This window comes from Hemicordylus capensis, chromosome 4 (genome assembly GCF_027244095.1).
Source record: "Hemicordylus capensis ecotype Gifberg chromosome 4, rHemCap1.1.pri, whole genome shotgun sequence".
Taxonomy (NCBI): Eukaryota; Metazoa; Chordata; class Lepidosauria; order Squamata; family Cordylidae; genus Hemicordylus; species Hemicordylus capensis.
In genome coordinates this window covers 228372382-228396880 of record NC_069660.1, presented here as the reverse complement: position 1 = coordinate 228396880, position 24499 = coordinate 228372382, and the positions used below count along the sequence as shown (strand labels likewise).

At 45.2% G+C, this 24499-nt stretch overlaps 1 protein-coding gene across 7 annotated transcripts in view; it reads right to left on the bottom strand.

Annotated features, from left to right (window-relative positions):
- Positions 1–24499, bottom strand: part of NETO1 (neuropilin and tolloid like 1) — a 162965-nt gene that overhangs the window by 81698 nt on the left and 56768 nt on the right. The window contains exon 5 of one of the 7 annotated variants that reach the window (XM_053249442.1): positions 20432–20955. The exons of the other annotated variants lie outside the window; for them this stretch is intronic. Within the exon in view, the coding sequence (XP_053105417.1) occupies positions 20861–20955 (95 nt within the window). The 3' untranslated portion in view covers positions 20432–20860. Of the gene's footprint in view, positions 1–20431; positions 20956–24499 lie in introns of those variants that run through there. 7 annotated transcript variants of the gene reach the window in all.

Sequence of the window (24499 nt, the reverse complement as noted above, 5' to 3'; positions counted from 1 at the left end):
GCAGGGATTCAAACCAGCAACCTTCTGCTTGTATCTCAAATGTACAAGGTGGTATTTGAGCACTTGCCACCATTATCCCATCGACCACTCTCTCACAGGAGTGCCAGCCATCAGGGCTCAGTAGCCAAGCAAGGATGCTCTATGGAGGAAAATGTGGGGACAGGTGCTTCAGTGAGTGATGTCTGGGTCTTGAAGACTGACAGCAAGTAGCTGTTAAACTGCACACTCTGCCAGCCCGCCAGCCCATGTGTACAAGTGCACCCTTGCCTGTGCCCCTGAAGGGTGACCCCACTGTCTTGTGGCAGCAGGAAACTGAGGCTCTCCTCTCTCACAAAACACCATGCTGGCAGATCTGCATATGGTGCAATGCCAGACCGGACCCGGAAATTCTGAATGGGTTTTAAGGTCTGTCCCTGAACCCGGTGTCAGCGCAAAAGCTTTGTGGGGCTGCCCTTGGCCTTGACTCTTGTTAAGGACAGCCCCAAGCAAGGAATTTTTGCACAGAAAGGTTGGGTAAGTGGGGGTGGGTGGGATTTTGCTACCTAGGCTGACTCATGAGAAGGGCCGCCTGGGAGCATAAATCTAAAATGTACTAGATGGTACTCTCTGACATGCTACTCTCTCTCTCATGAGAGTGCCATTCTTCGGGGCTCTAAATCAAGCCAGGATGTTCTGTGGAGGAAAGAAGTGGGGATGGTTATCTCGGCGATTGCTTTCCTAAGTCTTGGCAACTGCCGCCAAGTAGCTGTCAAACTACCAGCCGACCAGCCAGCCTTCCCATATGGACATGTGCACTTTTGCCTGTGCCCCTAAAGGGTGACCCCGCTGCCCTGGGGCAACTGGAAACCAAAGCTCCCCTCTCCCATGAAGCACCGCACCAGCAGATCTGCACACGGTGCAATGTCAGACCAGACCCAGGAATTTTGAATGGGTTTAAAGGTCCATCCCAGACACCAATGTCTCCCCTGCAAGTGCAAATACTTTATGGGGAGACACTGAATGGGTGTTAAGGGCAGCCCCAAGCAGGGATTCAGGAGCAACTCAGTTCTATTTTTCTCACTGAAATGTTAGGGAAGGTGATCCCAGTCCTTTACTCTTTGGGGGTTTGTGCACCCTCGGCTTACTCATGAGCAAGGCTGGTCTCTAGGGATGGTTGTGCTCCAGTCTTGGGGAAGTGCACTACTGCTCCAAAGATCAGACCCAGGTTACACTGCTCAGTCCTGAGAGAGAAAGGCCATGGGACAGCGCCACACCTCATGAGAAGAACCATCAGAGGGGAGGGCAAATTCAGTCATGATACCTAACCACACAACCCCTTCTTCTCCAGATCTCTTCTTCACAGGAGTGACAAGCCATGGGGGCTCTGTATCAAGCTGTGTGGAGAGGTACCCTGCAGACTGCTTTCCTTGTTTTGGAGACTGGCACCAAGTAACTTTCAGAGCATGCACCCTGCAAGCCCCTCTGTGCATGTGGACATGTGCACATATAAACCCTTTCTGGAACCTCAAAACAGTAACCCTGCTTTCCTGGGACCACTTGAAAATAGGGCTCTCCTCTTCTGCAATTCTCCATGCTGGCACAACTGCATATGGTACAATGGTGGGCCGGGCCCTTTAATTATGAATGGGTTTAACGATCTGTCCCAGTGTCTCCGCCCTCCATGCATGTGGCCAGGAGCATCTAGATCTCCTTTGGGTGCCTGCAGGTCTTCACAGGGAATGGGGGTGGGAAGATTGCAAAGATTCTGTTCTATCTTTTACCATGGAAAGTTGGAGGCCCCACACAAGCTGCGGGCCCTTTGGTGTGTGGGATGGCTCAACTTGTGAGCTCTCAGTCAGTGGGCTGACCAGTGTCCTCACAGCCACATTAGATTCCCCAGAAGACTGGCCCTCTCATGAGAGAGCAAGCCCTACAGCTGCTCATTGAGCAGAATGTACATTGGGTCTGGATGGACTGCTTTGGTAGGGAGACCCCTTGCAACATCATTCTAGGTAATGGTGGGACAGATCAACCCCCCCCCCAGCATCCTTTGCCCTCCATAATCTACATATTCCCTCTTAGGAAGTCTCAATGTTCCCCTCCCCTCCCAGAGTAACAGACGTTTGACAATCATGAATTTACAGTTCCAAATTGAAACCGCAGATTCACCAACCTCCAGTTTCGTGTTATGTATGAACCAGGCCTATATTTCTAATAGCAGCTTTATTATATTTTGATTTATTTTACTGATTATCAGCATTAATTCTTGAAGTCTCTTTTCTTTCTCTAGCTCTCTAGCTCCTGGAAGCTTTTCATGTTTATTAATACAGTCCAGAAGAACTAAACATCTCTTTTGGTTTTGCTGAGGTTCCTGCAGGCAGTATTATCTTGACAAATACATGTTCCCAAACCCTCATTTGCTAAGATAATGTGGAGAGAAGGCATCTTTCCCCAGCAAGGCTTGCTTCTGGCTCTGGAGCTCAACTGGGGAAAAACTAATTAATTAAGGTCTGAGAAGGTGTAAGTGTAGTTGCAGTGAAAAATTAGTGGCGGAGAAAGGATTAAGCAGACCCCCTCCTGATTCTCCCCTGCGAATGCCCTTGAATTAATATTACATTATGAACCCTTTGATCATAATGTGGATTCTTGGCATATGATGCCTATGTTTTATATGTTTAGTCTCTACATTCTATTATGTCTGTTTCCCCCACAAAGATTCCTGCCACACCTCCAGATTTGTTGGAATTCCTGCCTGTAAAAATAACTTCTGCTATATTGCTGTTCATCTTCTAAAAATAACCTTCCGCTGTCACCCCCACTAAGAAATATATATTGACTAGGGATGTGCACAAAACCGGTTTGCCCGGTTTGGTTCAGATTCAAACCGGGTTCGAACCAGGAGGGGGTTGTTCGGTTTTGGTTTTGTTCGAACTACCCCCTGGTTCGGTTCAAATTCGAACCGGTTTGAACTGGTTTGGACACCCAAAAATTGGTAGGATGGTAGCTGGCACCCAGGGGTACCTGTCACCCAAACCCCAAAGCAATCGGACACTGGTACGATATTTTATGAATTTTTGAAAATTATTTTTATTTTTTTCTCATAGGATATAATGGGACTCCAACCAGGCCATTATACCTTATTGTGGCGCACCCATGGGTGCCAACAACCATGCAAACCCCGAAGCAATAAGATACTCCTATGATTTTTTATGAATATTTGAAATATTTTTAATTATTTTTCTCATAGAGTATAATGGGACCTGAACCAGTCCATATCCCCTATTGTGGAGCACCTAGGGGCACAAAAGTGGGGTGGGTGGTAGACACACAGGGGTGCCTACCACCTACAAAACCCCAAGGCAATTGGACACTCCTCTGATTATTGGTGAATTGTTAAAGTATTTTTGAATTCCTCATAGAGAATAATTAGGATTGCAGCAAATGTATAGCTTCACGTCGGGGGGAAAGGGGTGTTGTAGAGTGGAGTGTGGTGGGTGGTAGTTCCTAGGGTGGGCAAGGAAGCTATCAGAATTATTTAAAAGGAATTGGGCAAAGGGCTGATTTTTAAGTTATTTTTGAAGTTTAGGCGTCTTTAAGGGTTTTCTCCATAAAGAAGCATGGAGGTGTCAGCAAATGTATAGCTTCACGTCGGGGGCAAAGGGGTGGCCTAGAGCAGTGTGGGGTTGGTGGTAGTGCCAGGTAGGGGCTAGGAAGGTACCTAAATTTTTTCAAAGGATTTGGGCAGAGGGCTGATTTTTGGTGAATTGGTGAAGTTTACGCGTCTTTAAGGTTTTTCCTCATAAGGTATAATGGAGCTTTCAGCAGCCCCATAAGTGTACTTGGGGGGTGCTGGGGTGGCCCAGGGCGAGTGGTGGTCCAGGGCGAGTGGCTAACCCATGGCGTACAGGGTTCTGTTGTTTCTGAGGTGTTCTGAGTGTGGATTCTATGATAGCAAATGAGATTTTCAATGAGACACCATGAATCCACTCACTCTCATTTGCTATCATAGAATCTACACTCAGAACACCTCAGAAACAACAGAACCAAGTACCCCATGGGTTAGAAACCCATGGGGGTGGTTGGCACCCTATGTGCACTACATCACCACTCACTCTGGGCCACCCCAGCACCCCCCAAGTTCACTTATGGGGCTGCTGAAAGGAAAAACCTTAAAGACGCGTAAACTTCACCAATTCACCAAAAATCAGCCCTCTGCCCAAATCCTTTGAAAAAATTCAGGTAGCTTCCTTGCCCCTACCTGGCACTACCACCAACCCCACACTGCTCTAGGCCACCCCTTTGCCCCCGACGTGAAGCTATACATTTGCTGACACCTCCATGCTTCTTTATGGAGAAAACCCTTAAAGACGCCTAAACTTCAAAAATAACTTAAAAATCAGCCCTTTGCCCAATTCCTTTCAAGTAATTCTGATAGCTTCCTTGCCCACCCTAGGAACTACCACCCACCACACTCCACTCTACAACACCCCTTTTCACCCGACGTGAAGCTATACATTTGCTGCAATCCTAATTATTCTCTATGAGGAATTCAAAAATACTTTAACAATTCACCAATAATCAGAGGAGTGTCCAATTGCCTTGGGGTTTTATGGGTGGTAGGCACCCCTGTATGTCTACCACCCACCCCACTTTTGTGCCCCTAGGTGCTCCACAATAGGGGATATGGACTGGTTCAGGTCCCATTATACTCTATGAGAAAAATAATTTAAAATATTTCAAATATTCATAAAAAAAATCATAGGGGTGTCTTATTGCTTTGGGGTTTGCATGGTTGTTGGCACCCATGGGTGCTCCACAATAAGGTATAATGGCCTGGTTGAAGTCCCATTATATCCTATGAGAAAAAATAAAAATAATTTTCAAAAATTCATAAAAAATCGTACCAGTGTCCGATTGCTTTGGGGTTTGGGTGACAGGTACCCCTGGGTGCCAGCTACCATCCTACCAATTTCTGGGTGTCTGAACCAGTTCAAACTGGTTCAAACTGGTTTGAATTGAACCACCCCTGGTTTGGTTCGAATTCGAACCTGCAGCTCGAACCTGATGGCTGGTTCGGTTCGAATCCGAACCTCCGATCCACCCTGGTTCGAATTCAACCTGGTTCGCACATCCCTGATACTGATTATTATGAAGCATTAACATTACTCTGTTAAATCTCAGGCTTTGATCAGGCATAACTTTAAAGCAAGCATGTATCAATACCAATTCTGACTTCTTTTCTGACCTCAGTGACTGAGTGCTACCACCTTGGTGTGCTATCCTGATATATAGGTTGCTTTTATGAGTTTGCAAATCATAGCACTCTGATCTCCCTCCCACTTCTAGGCTTGCTGGCCATCACAGTAGCCAATCTGACAGAAGTTCACACAAAATCATCTCTGTCTTACCACTCCCCTACTTCTCGAGTCATTGCCTTCAAGCTATGTGCCAGCAAAAAAAAAAAAAAAGGCTTTTGCAGGCTTTGCAGGATCAGTGCCAATGTCTCTCTACTTGTTAAGATTACTTTGAATCAGCTTATCTTGGATGAAGCACAGAACTCAGGAGAAAAACATGGCAATAATAAATGCATGGTACGTAGTCACTTTGGGACAAAGCACATACTTTTCACAGGGCTGCAGAATGCACTTCCCAAGAAGTTCTGCTTTTATTTATTTTATTTTCCAAGGGATAAGAGCATCTAAAATTGCTTCGGTGATGATGAAATGTGCAGGGCCAAGAAATGGAAAGGAAGAAGGTGCTTGGTCAGGTGTGTTGCAAGCCTTAAAACGATAAATCATCATCACACCAACTGTCAGAACAGTCTAGCCTGGCTATCCAAAGTCTTACTTGAACAAGTACACTGTTTTCCTGAAACAGAAGAAGGAATCAGGAGACAGCTAGTTATCTAATCGAAAGTCTGCATGCTTGTCATAGATAACACAAAGGAGCAGAAGATACAGCAAAGGCAGACATGACAAGATCCAGCAGCAAGAAATGGCCATGTATTTGAAAGCAGCAAAAAAGAAGTCTCTTTAGGTCATATCAGATGCTAACATATATAAAAGCCTGATTCAGGCATTTATACTCTGGGGACAGCACACCCAAGTACTAAAGGTGCTGGTTAGCTTTCCTGAACTCCAGCATGATTTATATCCCTGCTCTCTAACCACCCCAGTTGAGTATTTGTCTACAGAGGCAAGCAGTGTACACTATGCCCAGCTAGCCACTGAATACGGCTAAAGAGTCAGGCAAATAATAAGATGTCTGATTCCTGGTAGAATGTAGCTTTCAAACATCTATACTGCATTTCTTATCTCAGGGGTTAACCCTCATCTGGAGTCATGATTTTTTACACAAGTAAGACTTCCTACTCCCAAGTAGTCTCATTGGTTACAATGGATGCCCCTCAACATTTGCAGGCCTGGCCATAAAACCCACAATAATTTAACATTTCACTCCACAGGAGTGCAATGGTGACCCCCACATCCCAAGCATGGTGTCCTGTAGGATGTGTGAGCCGATTCCTATTAAGCCAGCCCAGTCCAAGTAGTCTGGGTTTGAATCAGACTGCTCTAGTTCTAAGAACCAGGCGTGGGCCATGAACATGCCTCCCAGGGGGTGGGGTGGGTGGGTGGCTTCTTTAAGTGTAAACGGAGCCGGTGCTCCATGCCGCCCAGCAGCCCCCGCGGCGTGGAATCGCCTCCGCCACTCACCTGGCTGCTGGCCCGCCGCCCCCCCGGAGGCACATTCACGGCCTGTGCCTGCTAAGAGCTGGCTCACGGGCTAGTTCATGGGGGTATACTTGTAAAGGGGAATCTGACTAAGGTTCCCCTTTACAAGTAAAGGGGATTTCCTAGCTTAAGAAGGCAGGGGGCAGCAAGAGGAGAATTCTTTACCTTCAGTTTCCCACTGGCAGCTGCAACAAAGGTGGTGGTGATGGCTCCACCAACCCCAACACCTGCCAGCCTCCCAAATGACAGGCCAGGCCAGGCTCAATGGCAAGACTGGGCTGGACCTGGTTTGGCCAAACCCGAGCCCAGACCAGGCCAGGTCGGCTTGAATCCAGTCCGGATACAAGCTGAACCAGCAAAACTGGTTCTGTGCACATCCCTAGTGAACATAAGAACAGCCCTGCTGGATCAGCCACAAGGCCCATCTAGTCCAGCATCCTATTTCACACAGTGGCCCACCAGATGCCTCTGGGGCAAGAAGTATGTGCATGCCCTCTCTCCTGCGGTTGCTCCCCTGCAACTGATAATGAGAGGCATCATGCCTCTGACGCTGGAGGTGGCCTACAGCCACCATGTCCTGTACCATGCACAACTCACACAGAATGTGAGCTTTTAGCAAAGAAAAATGAACATTTCAAACCCCAAACTAATGAGGTTCCATACTTTAACATCTCAGTTCCCAGCATTTCAGCTCACAGGACATCCTATAACTGATCAAAAAGCAATCTGGAAGCTGGTTAAGTGCATTCTACAGGCCAGTCACCCACAACCAACTCATCCTTTGCTTGTTTTGAGGGGGGGTGTTTGTTTTTTGTGGTGTTATTTTGTCAGCTGTCCTGGGCACAAGCATCCTGGGTACACAAAATTCCAATGTTTTCTGTCCGTTCAAACTAAAAACAGAAGGCAGTACTTCCCTTTGTGCATATGGTTGCATCTCAGGTCGTATATCTGGCTTGTTCTGTCTCATAGTGCCTACACAGGTTAATCTCTTGCTCAAGAGAGCCTCTGCCAGCCATACACTGGAGAAACAGTTCTCCCTCACCACAATTCTCTAAGGACAGGTTCAGAGGAACCTGCCCTGCAGGGTATTCCCCACCATACATCAGGTCTCTGGCAAGAATGCACCTGCCCTGATGTCACTGGTGGATGTGCTGATGAGTTCTTTGCACATCCTTTAATAGTGTGAGAAGGATGTTCAACTGAATCACTTCTCTATACACGCTTCTAAAAGTTTTGGAGCGCATGTAGAGAGACAATTCACCTGAAGCAGCCCCAAGTGTTGTTCCATGGCTCTGCACATTGCTGCACAACTTGTAGGCCTACCTGTCTTTGTTGTAGTTCTCCAGCTTGCTTACAATGGCAACATCTCCCGTCAGTGGGTAGGAAGTATTTGCATCACAGCACCGTCATATTTTCAAACTATACTTCTTTGGCTTGCTTGACAAGTGTTGCAAGAAGGGTCAGTGCCTCAGAAACCTAACTGCTCATCAACTGCAGGTCAGACCCAGGAATGTAGCTCTGCTGCAGCTCCTGCACAAACAAGGTCCAGATTCCTCTAATATTTGCCAGCTAGGCAATCACTTTTCTCTCCTATCATGTGGCTTTGTCATCAAACTCAGGGGCGTAACTATAATAGGGCAAGGGGAGACAGTTGTCTGGGGGCCCACTGCCTGGGAGGGCAGAGGCAAGTCACATGACTGACTCCTCCAGCCGCATACCCGCCCAGGCTTCCTTCAGCTGTATTCATCCTCCAAAATTGATGTGAGTGTTAAGACCTGGTGCTACTAGAACAGCATGTCTTTCTCTAGTACCATTTAAATGACTTGCATTGTCCACATTTTACAAAACCTTAAAAAAAATAATTTAGGGTGATGTTCTATTGTGGCACATAGGAGCTAGATAGATAGATCTAGATCTAATCTTTCATGATTAGCATGGAACACACCAGACAAGATATGCTTTCTGTTAGGTCAAGGTGCTTCCATAAAAACACAGAAAGCTGCTGAATACTGAGTCAGGCTGTTGGTCCATCTAGGGCAGCATTATCAGGCAGCGGCTCTCCAGGACTTCAGGCAATATTTGGAGGTCTCCCTCAGGGTTCATGATAGCGCTCTAGCTCGCTTTCTCTCATTGCAGGGGAAGGAGTTGCTTCACTCACTTCCACATCCTGCTGCTTTAAACTTGGTCTGGCCTCTCACCCCACCTCACCATTGTGCCATGAGCAATGATGGGCTGGTTGTAGACCACCTTTTGTCTTTTCTGCTTCTCATGTAACCCATTTTCTCAGTACCTTCACTGGCTGGTGAGTGAGGTTCAGCTGACTGTTCAGTGCCACATATCCCACCTCAGCATCTTCTTGTTCTATCCACTTGGAACCAAGCTCCAGGCCCCCCACACCCACCCCGGGCTGTATCCCACCAGGAGAAATGGGAAAAGTTCAGAAATGCACTATGGATGGTTGATCCACTGATGACAGGCCTGGCGCCGGATCTCACAATCAGTGCGACCCGGTTTGGGAAGCTCAGTGGGGACAGTGGGCTAAGCCCGCTATCCCGGCAGATGATCAGGGTGGGAGCCCTGGGTGGCCGAATTGGCCACCCACACGATTGTCGGCTCCGTGACGGAGCCAATGGGGGCTGGCGAGTTTGGGGGCCGTGCAGGCCCCGGAAGCACCAGTATGCCCTGCCCGAGCGTGCAGGGCATAATGGGGACCCCCCAAGCTGGGAGGCTGCTTTTCAACCTCCCGCCGGGGGTCTACTCATGAGTAACCGTGGCACGGAGCCACACCGTGGCTACTCACAAAAAAACCCCACCCGGGTTTGTGGAGTGTTCACTCCGCAAACCCAGTTTAAGGGGCAGGCTACTTGAGCAGGTTACCCACTCAAGTACCACTGGGCTCACAGCCGAGCCCAGTGGTTCTCATGTTTGTAAAAAATCAGGCTAGTGGAGGCTAGCCCGATTTTCTACAATTGTCTGAACAGCCGCTTCATGCTGTTGATGTTCATATTATGTTGTGATTTCATGAAGCTGACATGTTGTGATTGCTGCTGTTGTGATCCTTTCAGCTTTGTTCTGCTGACTAAAATCCTTGCTTCTATGAGGTCAGATGCTTCCAAATGTTTTACTTGTTCCAAACACTAGGTCTCACATTGTGGGAGGGATTGGTTTCATCTGCTCTAACTCATGAGCACAGAACTGTGCAGTGCTTCAGGCTGGTTTTGAGACACTATCATCATCAAGAGAAACAAAACTGAAGTTTCCAAAAAGAAACAAGGTGTTCTCCCACATCCCAAAGGGCTTAACACTGGCATGGGATCAGGGGTATAGCAAGGTTGGAATGGGCCTAGGGGGAGAAAGTGAAGATGAGCCCCTTTGCTCCCCATCGCCTTTGTTTCACACCTCCCATATATATATATATATATAGAGAGAGAGAGAGAGAGAGAGAGAGAGAGAGAGACAGAGACAGAGAGAGAGAGAGAGAGCAGAAAAACTGTAAGGACATGATGAAAACAAGATTCTTAACATGTCCTTTCTTTCCCTTCTACGCATATAATATTACACCCTCTTCATATATGCATTCACTTTCACACACATGCTTGTGCACATATATTCCCCTAGCTCAGAAACATTTTAACATATGCCTACTACTGTGACCTGATACTGTATATGCATGCATACAATCCCTAGCAATGTTCCTAACCCTAACTGCCCATTTGTGCACGTGTGCTCTCTCTCTCTCTCTCACTCACTCTCATGCACGCTCTCTCTCGCTCTCTTTCGCTCTCACACACACCCCAGATTAAGGCTAGAAGCAGTCTTCAAGCCAAACAACCAGCATTTAATAAACCAAAAGGCAAGGAAAAACAGAAAAATTTCTATATTGTTAGAGCATTTTATTTCCCTCTTATTATATTTAAAGCTTTTAATACTTTTTGTAGTGACTAATTTCCTCACAAGAAGGTAAACTAATGGGGTGGTGAGAGTTTATTACAAGTTTGTGTTAGAATAGTTTTGGCTTACATTTGGCACCTTACAGAAGTGTAACTATAGGGGGGGCAGGGGGGGCACATGCCCTGGGCGCCATCTTTTCTGGTCACGTGGGGGGCGCCGCCATGACCAATTTTTTTAAAAAAAATTTTTAATTTTTTGTTAATACAAATGTTTCCTGCTCAGTGCAGCAGCGCTGCAGCAGTCAAGGGAGCGCGTTGGTGCCCCCTTCCCCACGAGCGGTCCCTTCCACGCCGCCTGCGCCCCCCCCCATTGCTTTGCTGGCGCCTGGCGGCCAGTCGGTGGCCTGACTTGGCGGCGGCGGCGGGCGCTTGTGAGGAAAAACCTAAGTATAATGTAGTATGTTGGGGGGCGGTGGGGGGGGGGGCGCGGCGGGGGGGGCGCCATTTCAGTGCTTGCCCCGGGCGCCGGTTTCCCTAGTTACGCCTCTGGCACCTTGTGCTGCTTTGGGATTTTTTTTTTTTTTTAAAGTTTTAAAATATCTCTCTCTGCTATGTATACCATTTTGAGAACTTGTTTGGTTTAAAAACAATTGAATGTATATTTAACAAAAACCACCACAGACCAGCCAATAAATTCCACCCGCCTCTCTCTCTCTCTCTCTCTCTCTCTCTCTCTCTCTCTCTCTCTTACTTCTGCTTTCCTTTCCACAGAGAGGAAAACAACTCATTGCAAGTTCCGAGGGGAAGATCACATGGGTCTGGACTTATTGGGAAGAACTCAGTCATTTTAAATCATTTTTAAAAAGTTAAAAATCTCTCACAAAAGCACAAAAAAGGGCTTGGGAATAATGAAGACACACCAAGGGAGGCTTTCAGTTGGGGATGGGATCTCTCTCTCTCTCTCTCTCTCTCTCTCTCACACACACACACACACACACACTCCATGAATGTGGGAAGCAGAAAAACACACATTGGCTTCTGAGGGAAGAAATCACCGTCACAGAAAAAACAGATAAGGGTTGTTTGTTTGACTTTCCTTTCCAGCTTTCCTTGTGGCCATGCTTCCTTCCTAGGGATGTGCACAAACCTTTTTGGAGGCCTTTTTACAGGCCTACACACAGGTTCAAGCACTGGGCAGCTCAAAGTTCAAAGGCGGGGTGTGTGTTGCACTTTAAGGGTGGCGGAGGGTGCACTTACCCCTCCCTCTGCTTTCCCCTCACTGGTACCCAGTATTCCCCAAGTCCTATGGGGTGGCTGCCCTGTTTGCTTTTCAGCCAGAAGTGGCCAGAAGTAGCTGGCGTGTGTGAGCCCATTTGGCACAAGCATGTGCACATTGCCTGGTGGGCACACGTGCACCAGCTACATCCAGCCACTTCAGGCTGAAGAGCAAAAGGGGCCGAAGAGAAGTACACTGCCACCCCGTAGGACTGGGGGAATACCAGGTGCCAGAGTGGGGGAGAGCAGAGAGAGAGGTAAGTGCACCCTCCCCCACCCTAAAAGTGTGACACACACACACACCCTACACACACACACACACACACACACACACACACACACACACACACATTCACCATCAAACGATGTGCATGGTTCTTGGCAATTCCTGGGCTGGATTAACCCTTTCCTTTCTCAGCAACCATTGTCTTCCTGCCTGAAAAAAAGAGAAACAGCTCACTGGTCATGATTGGGAGTCACGCACCTGGAAGGAGGGAATGTCACACCCTGGCCACGGGTCTGTAGAGCCTTGTGGGGCTCCTGGACCCTCTAGGCCTGGGTGCAATTTCCCCCCGTCCAATGGACCCTACACCCCTGCATGGGATAGATACTGCCCCACCACAAAAAAGCCCATTCATTTCTGGGGTGATATTTCTCCCAACAGATTTATAATGGGAATAGGATAGAAACTACCCCACCATAGGGATTCCATTCAGGTCTAGGGTGGTTTTTCTCCCAATTGACTTATAAGGGGAATGGGATAGAAACCACCCCACCATAGGGATTAGGGATGTGCGAGCTGACTTGGTTCAAGCCAGGCTTAACGTCGAACTGGCTTGGCTTGACAGGTTTGGAGTAAAACTGAACTGGTTTGGAGCTCCACTGGTAAAGTCGACTTGGTCTTTTGCTCAGATCAGGGTGGTGTTCCATGGGTGGAGACTCCTAGGGTGTCTCCATTATCATGGATGGACTACTATCTAGTTGAGGTTGGTTTCATGGCCACAAACCACCACTTCAGGGATGCAGAGCCTATTAGGATGGTCTGCCAAGGAGGCTGTTGAATCCTATAGGGTTCCAAGAGGTGCAGAGTTCCAATATAGGGTTCCAATATGTGCAGTGAAGAAGCGATTCTATTCTGCATGTATTGCATCCACAAGTTCACATACAGCGGAGCTGTTCAGAGTTTTGAGGAGATTGACCTAGGTTCCCTCTCCTCTGAACATCGATCCGGATTTTTCATAGCCACTTTTTTGCAGATAAAATTGCTTGCATTCAAGCTGACTTGGATTCCACAGTTATGGTAGGGTCAACTGCAGAGGTGTCCAGTATCTCCTCTGGTTCAATTAGAATGGATCAGTTTCCATTTGTGACTCATGAGGATGTGGACAAACTCCTTGGAGGTGTTTGGCCTACCACTTGTCCTTTGGATCCTTGCCCAATGTGGCTTATAACATCTAGCAGGGAGCTTGTGGCAGATGGCCTAGTTGACATCATGAATGCCTCACTGAGGGAGGGCAGGATGACTCCATGTTGGAAGGAGACAATTGTGAGACCTTTGCTTAAGAAGCTTGCCCTAGGCATGAATAACTATAGGCTAGTCTCCAACCTCCCTTGGGTGGGCAAGGTAATTGAAAGGGTGGTGACCGATCAGCTCCAGTCAGTTTTGGATGATACTGATTATCTAGATACATTTCAAACTGGCTTTAGAGCAGGCTATGGGGTGGAGACAGCCTTGGACAGATAGATGGATGATTTCTACCAAGGAATGTACAGAGGGAGTGTGACTCTGTTGGTTCTTTTGGACCTTTCTGTGGCTTTTGATACTATCAACCATAGTTATCCTTCTGGATCGCTTGGAGGATTTGGGAATAGGTGGCACTGCTTTGCAGTGATTCTGTTCCTATCTCTCCAGTAGATTCCAGAAGGTATCACTCGGGTATAGTTGCTCTCTAAGATGAGAGCTATTGTATGGTGTCCCTCAAGGCTCCATCCTATCTCCAGTGCTTTTTAACATCTACATGAAACCACTGGGTGAGATCATCAGGAGATTTGGGGCAGGATGTTATCAATATGGTGATAACACCCAAATCTATTTCTCCATGACATCATCATTAGGAAATGGCATAGCCCCCCAAAATACCTTTCTACAGGCAGTAATGGACTGGATGAGGGATAACAAATTGAAGCTGAATACAAGCAAGATGGAATTACTCATGGGAAGGGGTTATACTTTCAGGAACGTGATAGATCCTCCTATTCTGGATGGGGTTGCACTCCCCCTGAAGGAATAGGTATGTAGCTTGGGAGTGCTACGGGACCCAGGCCTCACTCTGGTTTCTCAGGTTGAGACCATGGCCAGGAGTGCTTTCTATCAACTCTGGTTGATACAACAGTTATGTCTGTTCCTTGAAAATAATGATCTCAGAATTGCGGTGCACTCTTTGGTAACCTCTAGGCTTGACTACTGCAAGTGGAGGCAGTGGCTCCCCCCACTCCTGCCGGCCTCTGCCCGAGTAGCCATTGCTGATAGCAACCTGGTTCAGGCCTCCATGCAGGTGTGGAGTCAATTTTAGTGACCTCCGCACATGCATGGAGGCCATTAATATGACTATGCAATTGTGGCCACACATGACCTCCGTGCATGTGCAGAGGCCACTAAAATGTCCTCCATGCATGTGCGAAGGCCCAAATTGGGCCACCACCAGCTCTGTCTACTCTGCGGGAGGCCAGTGGGAGTGGGGGGAGCCACCTCCACCCCCCTGTGGCCGCCAACTCTGCTGCTTCTGATGGCAGTTAAGTTAGTTACTTTTAAGTACTGACTCCCTCTAGGCTCCCTCTAGGCTTAGGGAGGCCCCCCTGCTCCTCACCAGATTCCCCTTTACCAGTAGAGTTCCAAACCAGTTCAAACCAGTCTGGAGGTTGAACCGGACTGGGTCTGGTTTGCCCAGAATAAAAACTGAACCAGCAAAACCAGTTTTGTGTGCATCACTAATAGGGATTCAATTCATTTCTGGGGTGCTTTTTCTTCCAATTGACTTATAATGGGAATGGGACAGAAACCAGCCCACCATTGAAAGCAAATTTATTTCTGGGGTGGTTTTTCTCCCAATTGACCTATAGTGGGAATGGGATAGAAACCATCCCACTATAGGAATTAGAGTTGTGCACAAATGATTCAAAATGAACTGGTTCACTTTGAACCAGGCGTTTTCAATCAGTTCCATCACAAACTGGAACTCAATTTGAAGCTACTAACCCAGACAAATTAAAATTAAAATTTAAAATTGCCTGATTGTATGACTGTTTTGCAGCACCCATCATGGCCTACCACCGAACCCTCTTTGGTGTACCCAGGAACTATCCATGGGTCACAATGAGGTGGTTCGAGTTCCCCATTTTTTCCTATGGGCAAAACAGTGCATAGTTCCCCAAACCACAAACGTCACATAAGTTTTGTTTCAACACAGTAAAAAAAATGGAATCTCCTCTGTCCCTCTCACCACAGAACACAGCACATTTCAAACACAATCCAAAAAAGGTCAGTAGGTCATGAAGCAGACCAGCCTCTAGGAAAGGGTCCAGTCCAAGACTGAACCAAACTGAACCCAGTTTGAAGCTACTGACCCAGATAAAATCCATTACAAATTGCCTGATTGTCCAACTGTTTTTTGGTTGGGTGGTGGGTAGCACCCACCTTGCCCTACCACCCACCGTGCTTTGGTGTCCCCAAAAGTTACCCATGGGGAACAATGGGGGTGCTGAGTTCTCCATTGTTCCCTCTGGATGAACTACTCTAACTGGTTTGAGTTTGTTCGTAGAACCAAATGGTCAGCTGCTTGGTTTGAATTAACTGGTCTTCAGTCTGCCCGGTCCAGTTCAAATTCCGTTCGAATGAGAACCGAACCCCAACAACCAGTCCACAAACACCCTAATAGGGATTCTATTCATTTATGGGGTGTTTTTTCTCCCAATTGACTTAACATGGGAATGGAATAGAAACCACCCCACCACAGAAAGCCCATTCATTTGAGGATAGTTTTCTACCTTGTGTCATATTTTTATTAATAACATAAATATCATAAATGGTGAGGGGCCATACTTGTGCATATACTGAACCGGAGTGCAGGTAACAGTTATTCTATATGTAAAGAGCTGTGAAATACTTAAACTATCTGGGTGCAATGCAGAACAGCATGTAGAACTGCTCAATAGGCAAAAATAGATTCCTTCCCTCCACCAGCAGCTTGGTTTCACGTTGGGCCACTGCAAGAAATGAACTATCAAAGCCAGGTTATTCATTCTAAGGAAGGCCTTTCTACATGTCTCTTACAACATCCACCAACTTGATCTCTCTCAGGTGGGTATTGTGGAAAGCTGTAGATGGTTAACATTCAGACTAAAGCTGTAAGTGCACAAAAACATTTCTCACAGGAGGGGGACAACTCTCAGGGACATCTTTGGGAGGCGATGTGGGCAACAAAGAAGAAGGGGAGATGGCACAATACTAGCCTGGATGTCAGCCAATAATGTATGCAAAGCAAAATTCCTGCAATTATTTCAAGGCTACCTAATGGCACAGCAGGGAAATGACTTGACTAGCAAGCCAGAGGTTGCCATTTCAAAACCCCGTTGGTATGTTCCCCAGACTACAGGAAACAGCTATATCGGGCAGCAGCAATATAGGAAGATGCTGAAAGGAATCATCTCATACTGCGTGGGAGGAGGCAATGATAAACCCCTCCTGTATTCTACCAAAGACAACTCCAGGGCTCTGTGGTCACCAGGAGTCAACACTGACTCAACAGCACATTTTACCTTTACTGTTATTTCAAGGCCTTACCAAGTAAAGGCTTTGGCACAAAGAATGCAAAAACATATTACTAATTGAAAGTGTGGGGGGGGGGCAGTACTTGCTTGCTTGAAATCAGAACCACAACTGTAAACTGTAGCCTCACAAGGGCTGACATACTGCACTAGGGAATGTGGACAGCTTGAGCATCACCTGTGTCCCTGCATGCATGATGAGGCACCAGCACCCCATGATAAGCATTCTGTTCACACAGCTGCTCAATATGATGCCCATTGTATATAATGGGTGTCAACTCCCACAACTGTGTGCATGGAGTGCTTATCACAGGCACTGCTGCCCGGAAGCACAGCCCCATTGGAGGTGCTTACATGTGCACAGGGGAGCAGGTGATGTTCAGGTTGTCCATTCTCCCTTGCACAGTATGTCAGCCAGTTAAACCAACTCATATGATGAATATGTACCAATTTTATTAAGTAGACTAGTATAAGTCAGGCCTGCACAGTTTGTGACTTACCAAGTCAAATGCAGTCACCAGCCATGTGTGGAGAGCACATGAGGTACTTGATACACTTCTACCTGTGTTTTTAAAGCTTAATAGGCATTAGTGCTGAGGTCAAAGACACTGCAGTGTATATTGCAATCCATGACAAATTATGATGATCTTCTAGAAAGTTAGTTTGTCACTGAATGTATTGTTCCATATATGCATGCTCTAAAACAAATGCAAATGACTCAAAGCAAGCAAAGCAAGAAAATATTAAGGGAATAAAAGGCTTTAGTTGGGTTTTCACTATCACAGCAGTTCTAATTAGGATCAATGAGGGTCGGGGAGCTGATTTTATGCACCCAGAATTTCAGGGCAAGCTTGGTCAAACCACTATGGTTACTCAGCATTTAACCAGGATTTTAAGCCAGGATTTAATGGCTGAACACAGCCTTTAAAAGTGAGAACCCAGGTTTAAACTCAGCTTTTATGTCCTCAGAATACATGTTTGTACTGATCCAGCAACTGCCATGTGAGCAGGGGATGTCTTGTTCTCTTCAACATCAGGGAAAGTAAAATGCATTATTTCTACTGTTGCATTGTCAGCACTAATGAGAACAGGACTGTCCTCTGTTCATACGAAGGACTGTCTGCTCATACATACAGTTTTCATACATGAGCACTGGATCAGGGAGATTGCCTATTGAAGTATTCTCAGAAGTAGCTATGAAACGAGATAGAGCAATATTCTCTGTTGAGATCAAGGTTATTTTGGGTCAATACCCCAAAGGTATTACCATTACAGTAGAAACACAACACAGTTACTACTTTGTAATTGTAAATGTTTTCCGTCTCTAAATAAAACTGGTGTTTGGAAGGAGCATGCTGCAATTTTAACCTATCAAATGTATGCAATTCTATCTGTAGGCAAATCCCCTAAGAAGGTATTATGCGTCCTCCTTCATTTTCTAGTGTAATCTTCATTTCTACTAATGTTCAATGCTTTACTGTTCTATGGAGAGTTAAGACAACTTCATAAGGCAGCAATTCAACTGAGGCATGTACACTGGAATTATATTATTGTTTCCCATGGCAAGTGGGGTGGGCATCTGTACAGCATAACCTCACTATCCGCAGATTCGACAGCCAAGGATTTGTGCATCCGCAGTCAAGTAATTGACAGACCTCGGCATACATGTTTTAAAAATGGCAAAAAAGGGTTAATTCCACATATCCATGGGTCAGAGATGACCAGAAATGACTCCAGGGGTGATTTCTGGCTGCTATTTTAATATAAGAAGCCTCTTTTTTTTTTTTTTTTTTTGCTAATGATCCCAAGAATTAAGTTTCACTTTACCTAAAGAATCAACAAACATCTGATTCACAATCACCTACTATTATTACTGCCTATGGGCAGTAATGAGCTGGATGAGAGACAAAAAATTGAAGCTGAATCCGAGCAAGACAGAAGTGCTCATTGTGGGGGATCAGAATTTGAGGGATGAGTTAGATCTTCCTGTAATGAATGGAGTTACACCCCCCCCCCCAAAAAAGGAACAGGTACACAGCTTGGAAGTGCTCTCAGATCCAGGGCTCACCCTGGTATCTCAGGTGGAGGTTATGGCCAAGAGTGCTTTCCATCTGCTTCAGCTGATTCAACAGCTGCATCCATTCCTTGAAGAAAACAATCTCAAAACAGTGGCGCATCAGCTGGTAACCTCCAGGCTTGACTATTGCAATGCGCTCTATGTGGGATAGCCTTTGTATGTAGTTTGGAAACTTCAGTTAAACTTTTGAAACTTTCAGTTCAAAATGCGGCAGCCAGAATGGTCATGGAGGAACCCAGAGAGACCATATTATGCCTGTTTTCAAACAGTTGAATTGGCTGCCAATATGTTTCCAGGCAAAATACAAAGTACAAACCCTGAATAGCTGAGGTCCAGGTTACATCTTCTTCTGCGGATTGATATCATCTGGAGAGGTCTGTCTCCTATTCAGTGCTTCCAGTAGCAATTCAGAACCACGGCTTCTCTGCAGTTGCTCCTGGACTGTAGAATGCACTCCTGACAGATATCCATAGTTTGGGCTCATTGATTGCCTTCAAGAAAGCCCTAAAAATGTACTTGTTTGGCCTGGCATTCCAAGGTTTTAATATCATTTTAAGCAGTTTTTTTTAATTGGTATTTGTTTTTATTTTTCAGGGGCCAGAGCGTTTGGATGGGGCGGTATAAAAACAAAATGAATGAATGAATGAATGAATGAATAGTCTTCTCCGGAAATGTACACATATTTAGCTTTTACATTTTAAGAAGCATTATAGTGCCAGTCCATATTGATACTATTACAAGTGGGAAGAGGAGTAAATATGAGCACAATATAAAATTTTGGTCATTGCTTTATAGGATAAAATATATAAAGATTTTATTTTAATTAGAGTTTGATTTCCATCCAGTTCAGGATTAGATTACAAGGATTACCACTAATTTTTTTAAAAATAGCATCATAGTCTATTCATATGAACTGCTATAGAATCTCTCAGTAGTAATACCATAGAAAAATCTGGTGGTCTATGCTTCTGTCATCATATAATTCATACTGTATATCTCATCAAAAAGAATGATTTACAGTTGTGTTTCCATTTGTCCAGATGAAGGAAGTAGTCCATTACTAGAGAAATAAGATGGGATAAGATACTGAATGATTTTTAAAGTTTATGTTAAATGGTATATACAGGTGAAACTCGAAAAATTACAATAGCATGCAAAAGTTCATTAATTTCAGTAATGCAAATTAAAAGGTGAAACTGAGATATGAGATAGACGCATTACATGCAAAGCGAGATAAGTCAAGCCTTAATTTGTTATAATTGTGATGATCATGGCATACAGCTCATGAGAACCCCAAATCCACAATCCCAGAAAATTAGAATATTGTGAAAAGGTTCAACAGTAGGCTCCAGGTGTCCCACTCCAATCAGCTAATCAATCCATAACACCTGCAAAGGGTTCCTGAGCCTTTAAATGGTCTCTCAGTCTGGTTCATTAGGAATCACAATCATGGGAAAGACTGCTGACTTGACAGTTGTGCAGAAAACCATCATTGATACCCTCCATAAGGAGGGAAAGCCTCAAAAGGTAATTGCAAAAGAAGTTGGATGTTCCCAAAGTGCTGTATCAAAGCACATTAATAGAAAGTTATGTGGAAGGGAAAAGTGTGGAAGAAAAAGGTGCACAGGCAGCAGGGATGACCGCAGCCTGGAGAGGATTGTCAGGAAAAGGCCATTCAAAAGTGTTGGGGACTTTCACAAGGAGTGGACTGAGGCTGGAGTTAGTGCATCAAGAGCCACCACACACAGACGGATCCTGGACATGGGCTTCAAATGTCGTATTCCTCTTGTCAAGCCGCTCCTGAACAACAAACAACGTCAGAAGCGTCTTACCTGGGCTCAAGAAAAAAAGAACTGGTCTGTTGCTCAGTGGTCCAAAGTCCTCTTTTCTGATGAGAGCAACTTTTGCATCTCATTTGGAAACCAAGGACCCAGAGTCTGGAGGAAGAATGGAGAGGCACACAATGCAAGATGCTTGAAGTCCAGTGTGAAGTTTCCACAGTCTGTGTTGATTTGGGGAGCCATGTCATCTGCTGGTGTTGGTCCACTGTGCTTCATTAAGTCCAGGGTCAACGCAGCTGTCTATCAGGAGATTTTGGAGCACTTCATGCTTCCTTCCGCAGATGAGCTGTATGGGGATGCTGACTTCATTTTCCAGCAGGACTTGGCACCTGCCCACACTGCCAAAAGTACCAAAACCTGGTTCAATGACCATGGGATTACTGTCCTTGATTGGCCAGCAAACTCGCCTGACCTGAACCCCATAGAGAATCTATGGGGCATTGCCAAGAGAAGGATGAGAGACATGAGACCAAACAATGCAGAAGAGCTGAAGGCCACTATTGAAGCATCCTGGTCTTCCATAACACCTCAGCAGTGCCACAGGCTGATAGCATCCATGCCACGCCGCATTGAGACAGTAATTGCTGCAAAAGGGGCCCAAACCAAGTACTGAATACATATGCATGCTTATACTTTTCAGAGGTCCGATATTGTTCTATTGACAATCCTTGTTTTATTGGTTTCATGTAATAGTCTAATTTTCTGGGATTGTGGATTTGGGGTTCTCATGAGCTGTACGCCATGATCATCACAATTATAACAAATTAAGGCTTGACTTATCTTGCTTTGCATGTAATGCGTCTATCTCATATATTAGTTTCACCTTTTAATTTGCATTACTGAAATTAATGAACTTTTGCACGATATTCTAATTTTTCGAGTTTCACCTGTATCATGTTTCCCTATTATTCATTAGGGATGTACACAAATCTGTTTTTTGGATTTGATTTGTGCCCAAAACAAATCATCCCTTATTTGTTTTGTATCCAAATCTACCCCCTCCAAATTCCCCCAGATTTGATTTGTATTTGTTTTGATTCGATTTGGATTTGGACTGATTCGGACCACTTAACAAGGTCCTAGGGACACCAATTTTGGGCGGTAGGTAGGTCCCTAAGGGTGCCACCTACCACCCAAATTTCAAGGCAGTGGGACACTTGGATGATTTTAATGATTTTAATGATTTTTTTTTTATTTTGAACATTTCTACCATAGGAAACAATGGGGACCTGAAGTTACCATATCCTAACCCTAACATGGATACCCAGCTTTCATTGTTTTTTTAAAGGGTAAGCTCTAGCCCTTTTAGAAGTGGAGTTATGGAACAAAATGTGCCATCATTATTTTTCAAGTGTTTGGATTCTTTGGTGTATAATCACTTTTCCTCATAATGAATCCCTATGAGGATTCACTGCACACCTTCATTTCTTCTGTTCATTTTGACCGTCACTGGACAGTGGCAGCTGTCAACTGCCATGTGTAACCACACCCTACCCATCCCATCTACAAGGCAATAGGGTACACATTTTAATTTTTAGGAATATTGAAATATTTAGATACTTTGGTGTATAATCACCCCTCCTCATAATGAATCCCTATGAGGATTCTTTATACACCTTCATTTCTTCTATTCATTTTGACTGTCATTAAACTGTGCCAACTGTCAATTGCCATGTGTCAACTAGAGAGAGAGAGAGAGAGAGAGAGAGAGAGAGAGAGACTGTGGTACTCAGTTTATTTTTTAGGTATTTTTGAAGATTCTTTGGTGTCTTCAGTACACACCTTATTTCTTCTGTTCATTTTGACCTCACTGCTTTGCAGGTGGGGGTGGGGAATTAGTACCATCCCATGTTCCAACTACCCCGCAACCCACAAGCCACTGGGTACTCAGTTTATATTTTAGGAATTGTTGAGGGGTTTAGACTCTTCGGTGTGTAATGAATCATCATAGGGATTCTTTATGAGGAAAGGTTATTAGATACCAAAGAGCCTAAACACTTGAAAAAAATCCTAGAACATAAACTGAGTAGTACTCCACTGCCCTGCGAGTGGGAGTGGCGTGTAGCTGGCACATGGCATTTGACAGTTGATACTGTTGAAAAGACAGTCAAAATGAATAAAAGAAATGAAGGTGTGTCATGAATCCTCATAGGGATTCATTGAGGGAAAGTTATTATGCACCAAATAATCCAAACACTTGAAAAATAGTGACTACACATTTTGCTCCATAACTCCACATCTACAAGGGCTAGAGCTTAGCTTTTTTAAAAAAAATAAAAGCTGTGAATCTGGGGAAATTAATAGGAGGGATCTGAATCTTGAATCGATTCAAATCAAATCAGGGTCCACTGGGGTGATTTGTTATGTCTACAAATCACCTGAATCAGCTAGATTCGGGTACAAATCTATTTGTACCTGAATCCATTTGCACATCCCTAGTTTCTGAGTCTTTGTAGGGATTTCTGGGGCAACCACACATGGGATTGTAGGAGAGGGGGCACCTTTAAGCCCTTTTGGTGCCAGCATGGGAGAGGAAAGGGAGAGTACAAGAGGTCTCACCTCTTGTACGCAAATCAATTTGCACATCCCTATTATTCATCTCATGAACCAGGCACAACCTATTCATCACCATCATTGTGAACAAGCTACAGAAGCTTTCATCCTGGGCCAAAGAGCAACCATGGGTGGGGACAGGGGAGGATCCAAACCAGAATCGTGATGGAGGAGTTAAGGCCCCCCCCCCAACACACACACACACACACAGAGTGCCCTGGTTGCAATTCGGATTGAGCCATTTAGGGAATTTTTAAAACCAAGAATGTGAGGACATTATTAAGATAACATGCAGTTTAACCCTTAGATGTTCTTCTGGGGATGTGGTGAGCCTACACCTTGTTTTAGTGAGGGAGTAGGGTCAAGATATGATCACAATAAAAGAACAGTTGGTCTAATAAAAGCAAAACACAGTGGAAATGTGGGTTGGATAAGTTCTAATTCAAAAATAACAAGGAACTTAAGGAAGGATAGTTTTTCATTTTCAGCATCAGATCAAGCGCACTGGTCAGTCCATGCATCCAGGATTTTGAAGTGTAGGTCAGCCGCTTATCCAGAAGGCAGGCAATAATTAAATTTTACTTGACTGAATAAGGGTTTTGGCTGCCAAATGAGAGGATTTCTTCTAGCCTGATCGAAAGGACTTGTTTAAAGCTACACTAATGATGGTTCCCATTTAAATGGAATATTTCATTCTAAAGTATGTCATGAACTGACACAGTGTCAAACCTTTGTGCCAGCCTATGAACACATAGCAGCTGAGTCTTAAGCTGCAATCCTATGCGTGCTTTTTGTTTTCATGACAGTTTGAAGTGGGGGCAGGGGGCAATATGCTCAGTAGAAAAAGAAAGTGCCCCTTTCACTTGAAAGGGCAAGAACTGAATGAGGCATGCATACTGACTAAGACAATGAGAGCTGACCTAGAAGTCAAGAACACATAGATATATATGACTTTTCAACAAAAGTTTTCAATGTGGTTTACATAGAGAAATAATAAATTAGTAAAGATGGATCCCTGTCCCCAAAGGGCTCACAATCTAAAAAGAAACATAAGATACACACCAGCAACAGTCACTGGAGGGATACTGTGCTGGTAGTAGATAGGGCCAGTTGAGCTCAATATAAGAGAATCACCATTTTTAAAAGGTGCCGCTTTGCCTGGAGCAGGCGCGGAGTGAGGCTGGCGGTGGCCAATGTCCAGCCGCCACCACAGCCCCCTGACCCCACCCCCCATGTCTGACATGCATCCCTGTTTGGGAACAAAATAACGCCTCCCTTGTCTGATGTCAGACATGAGGTGGGGGGTGTTGGGACTCTGAGGCACGGCCC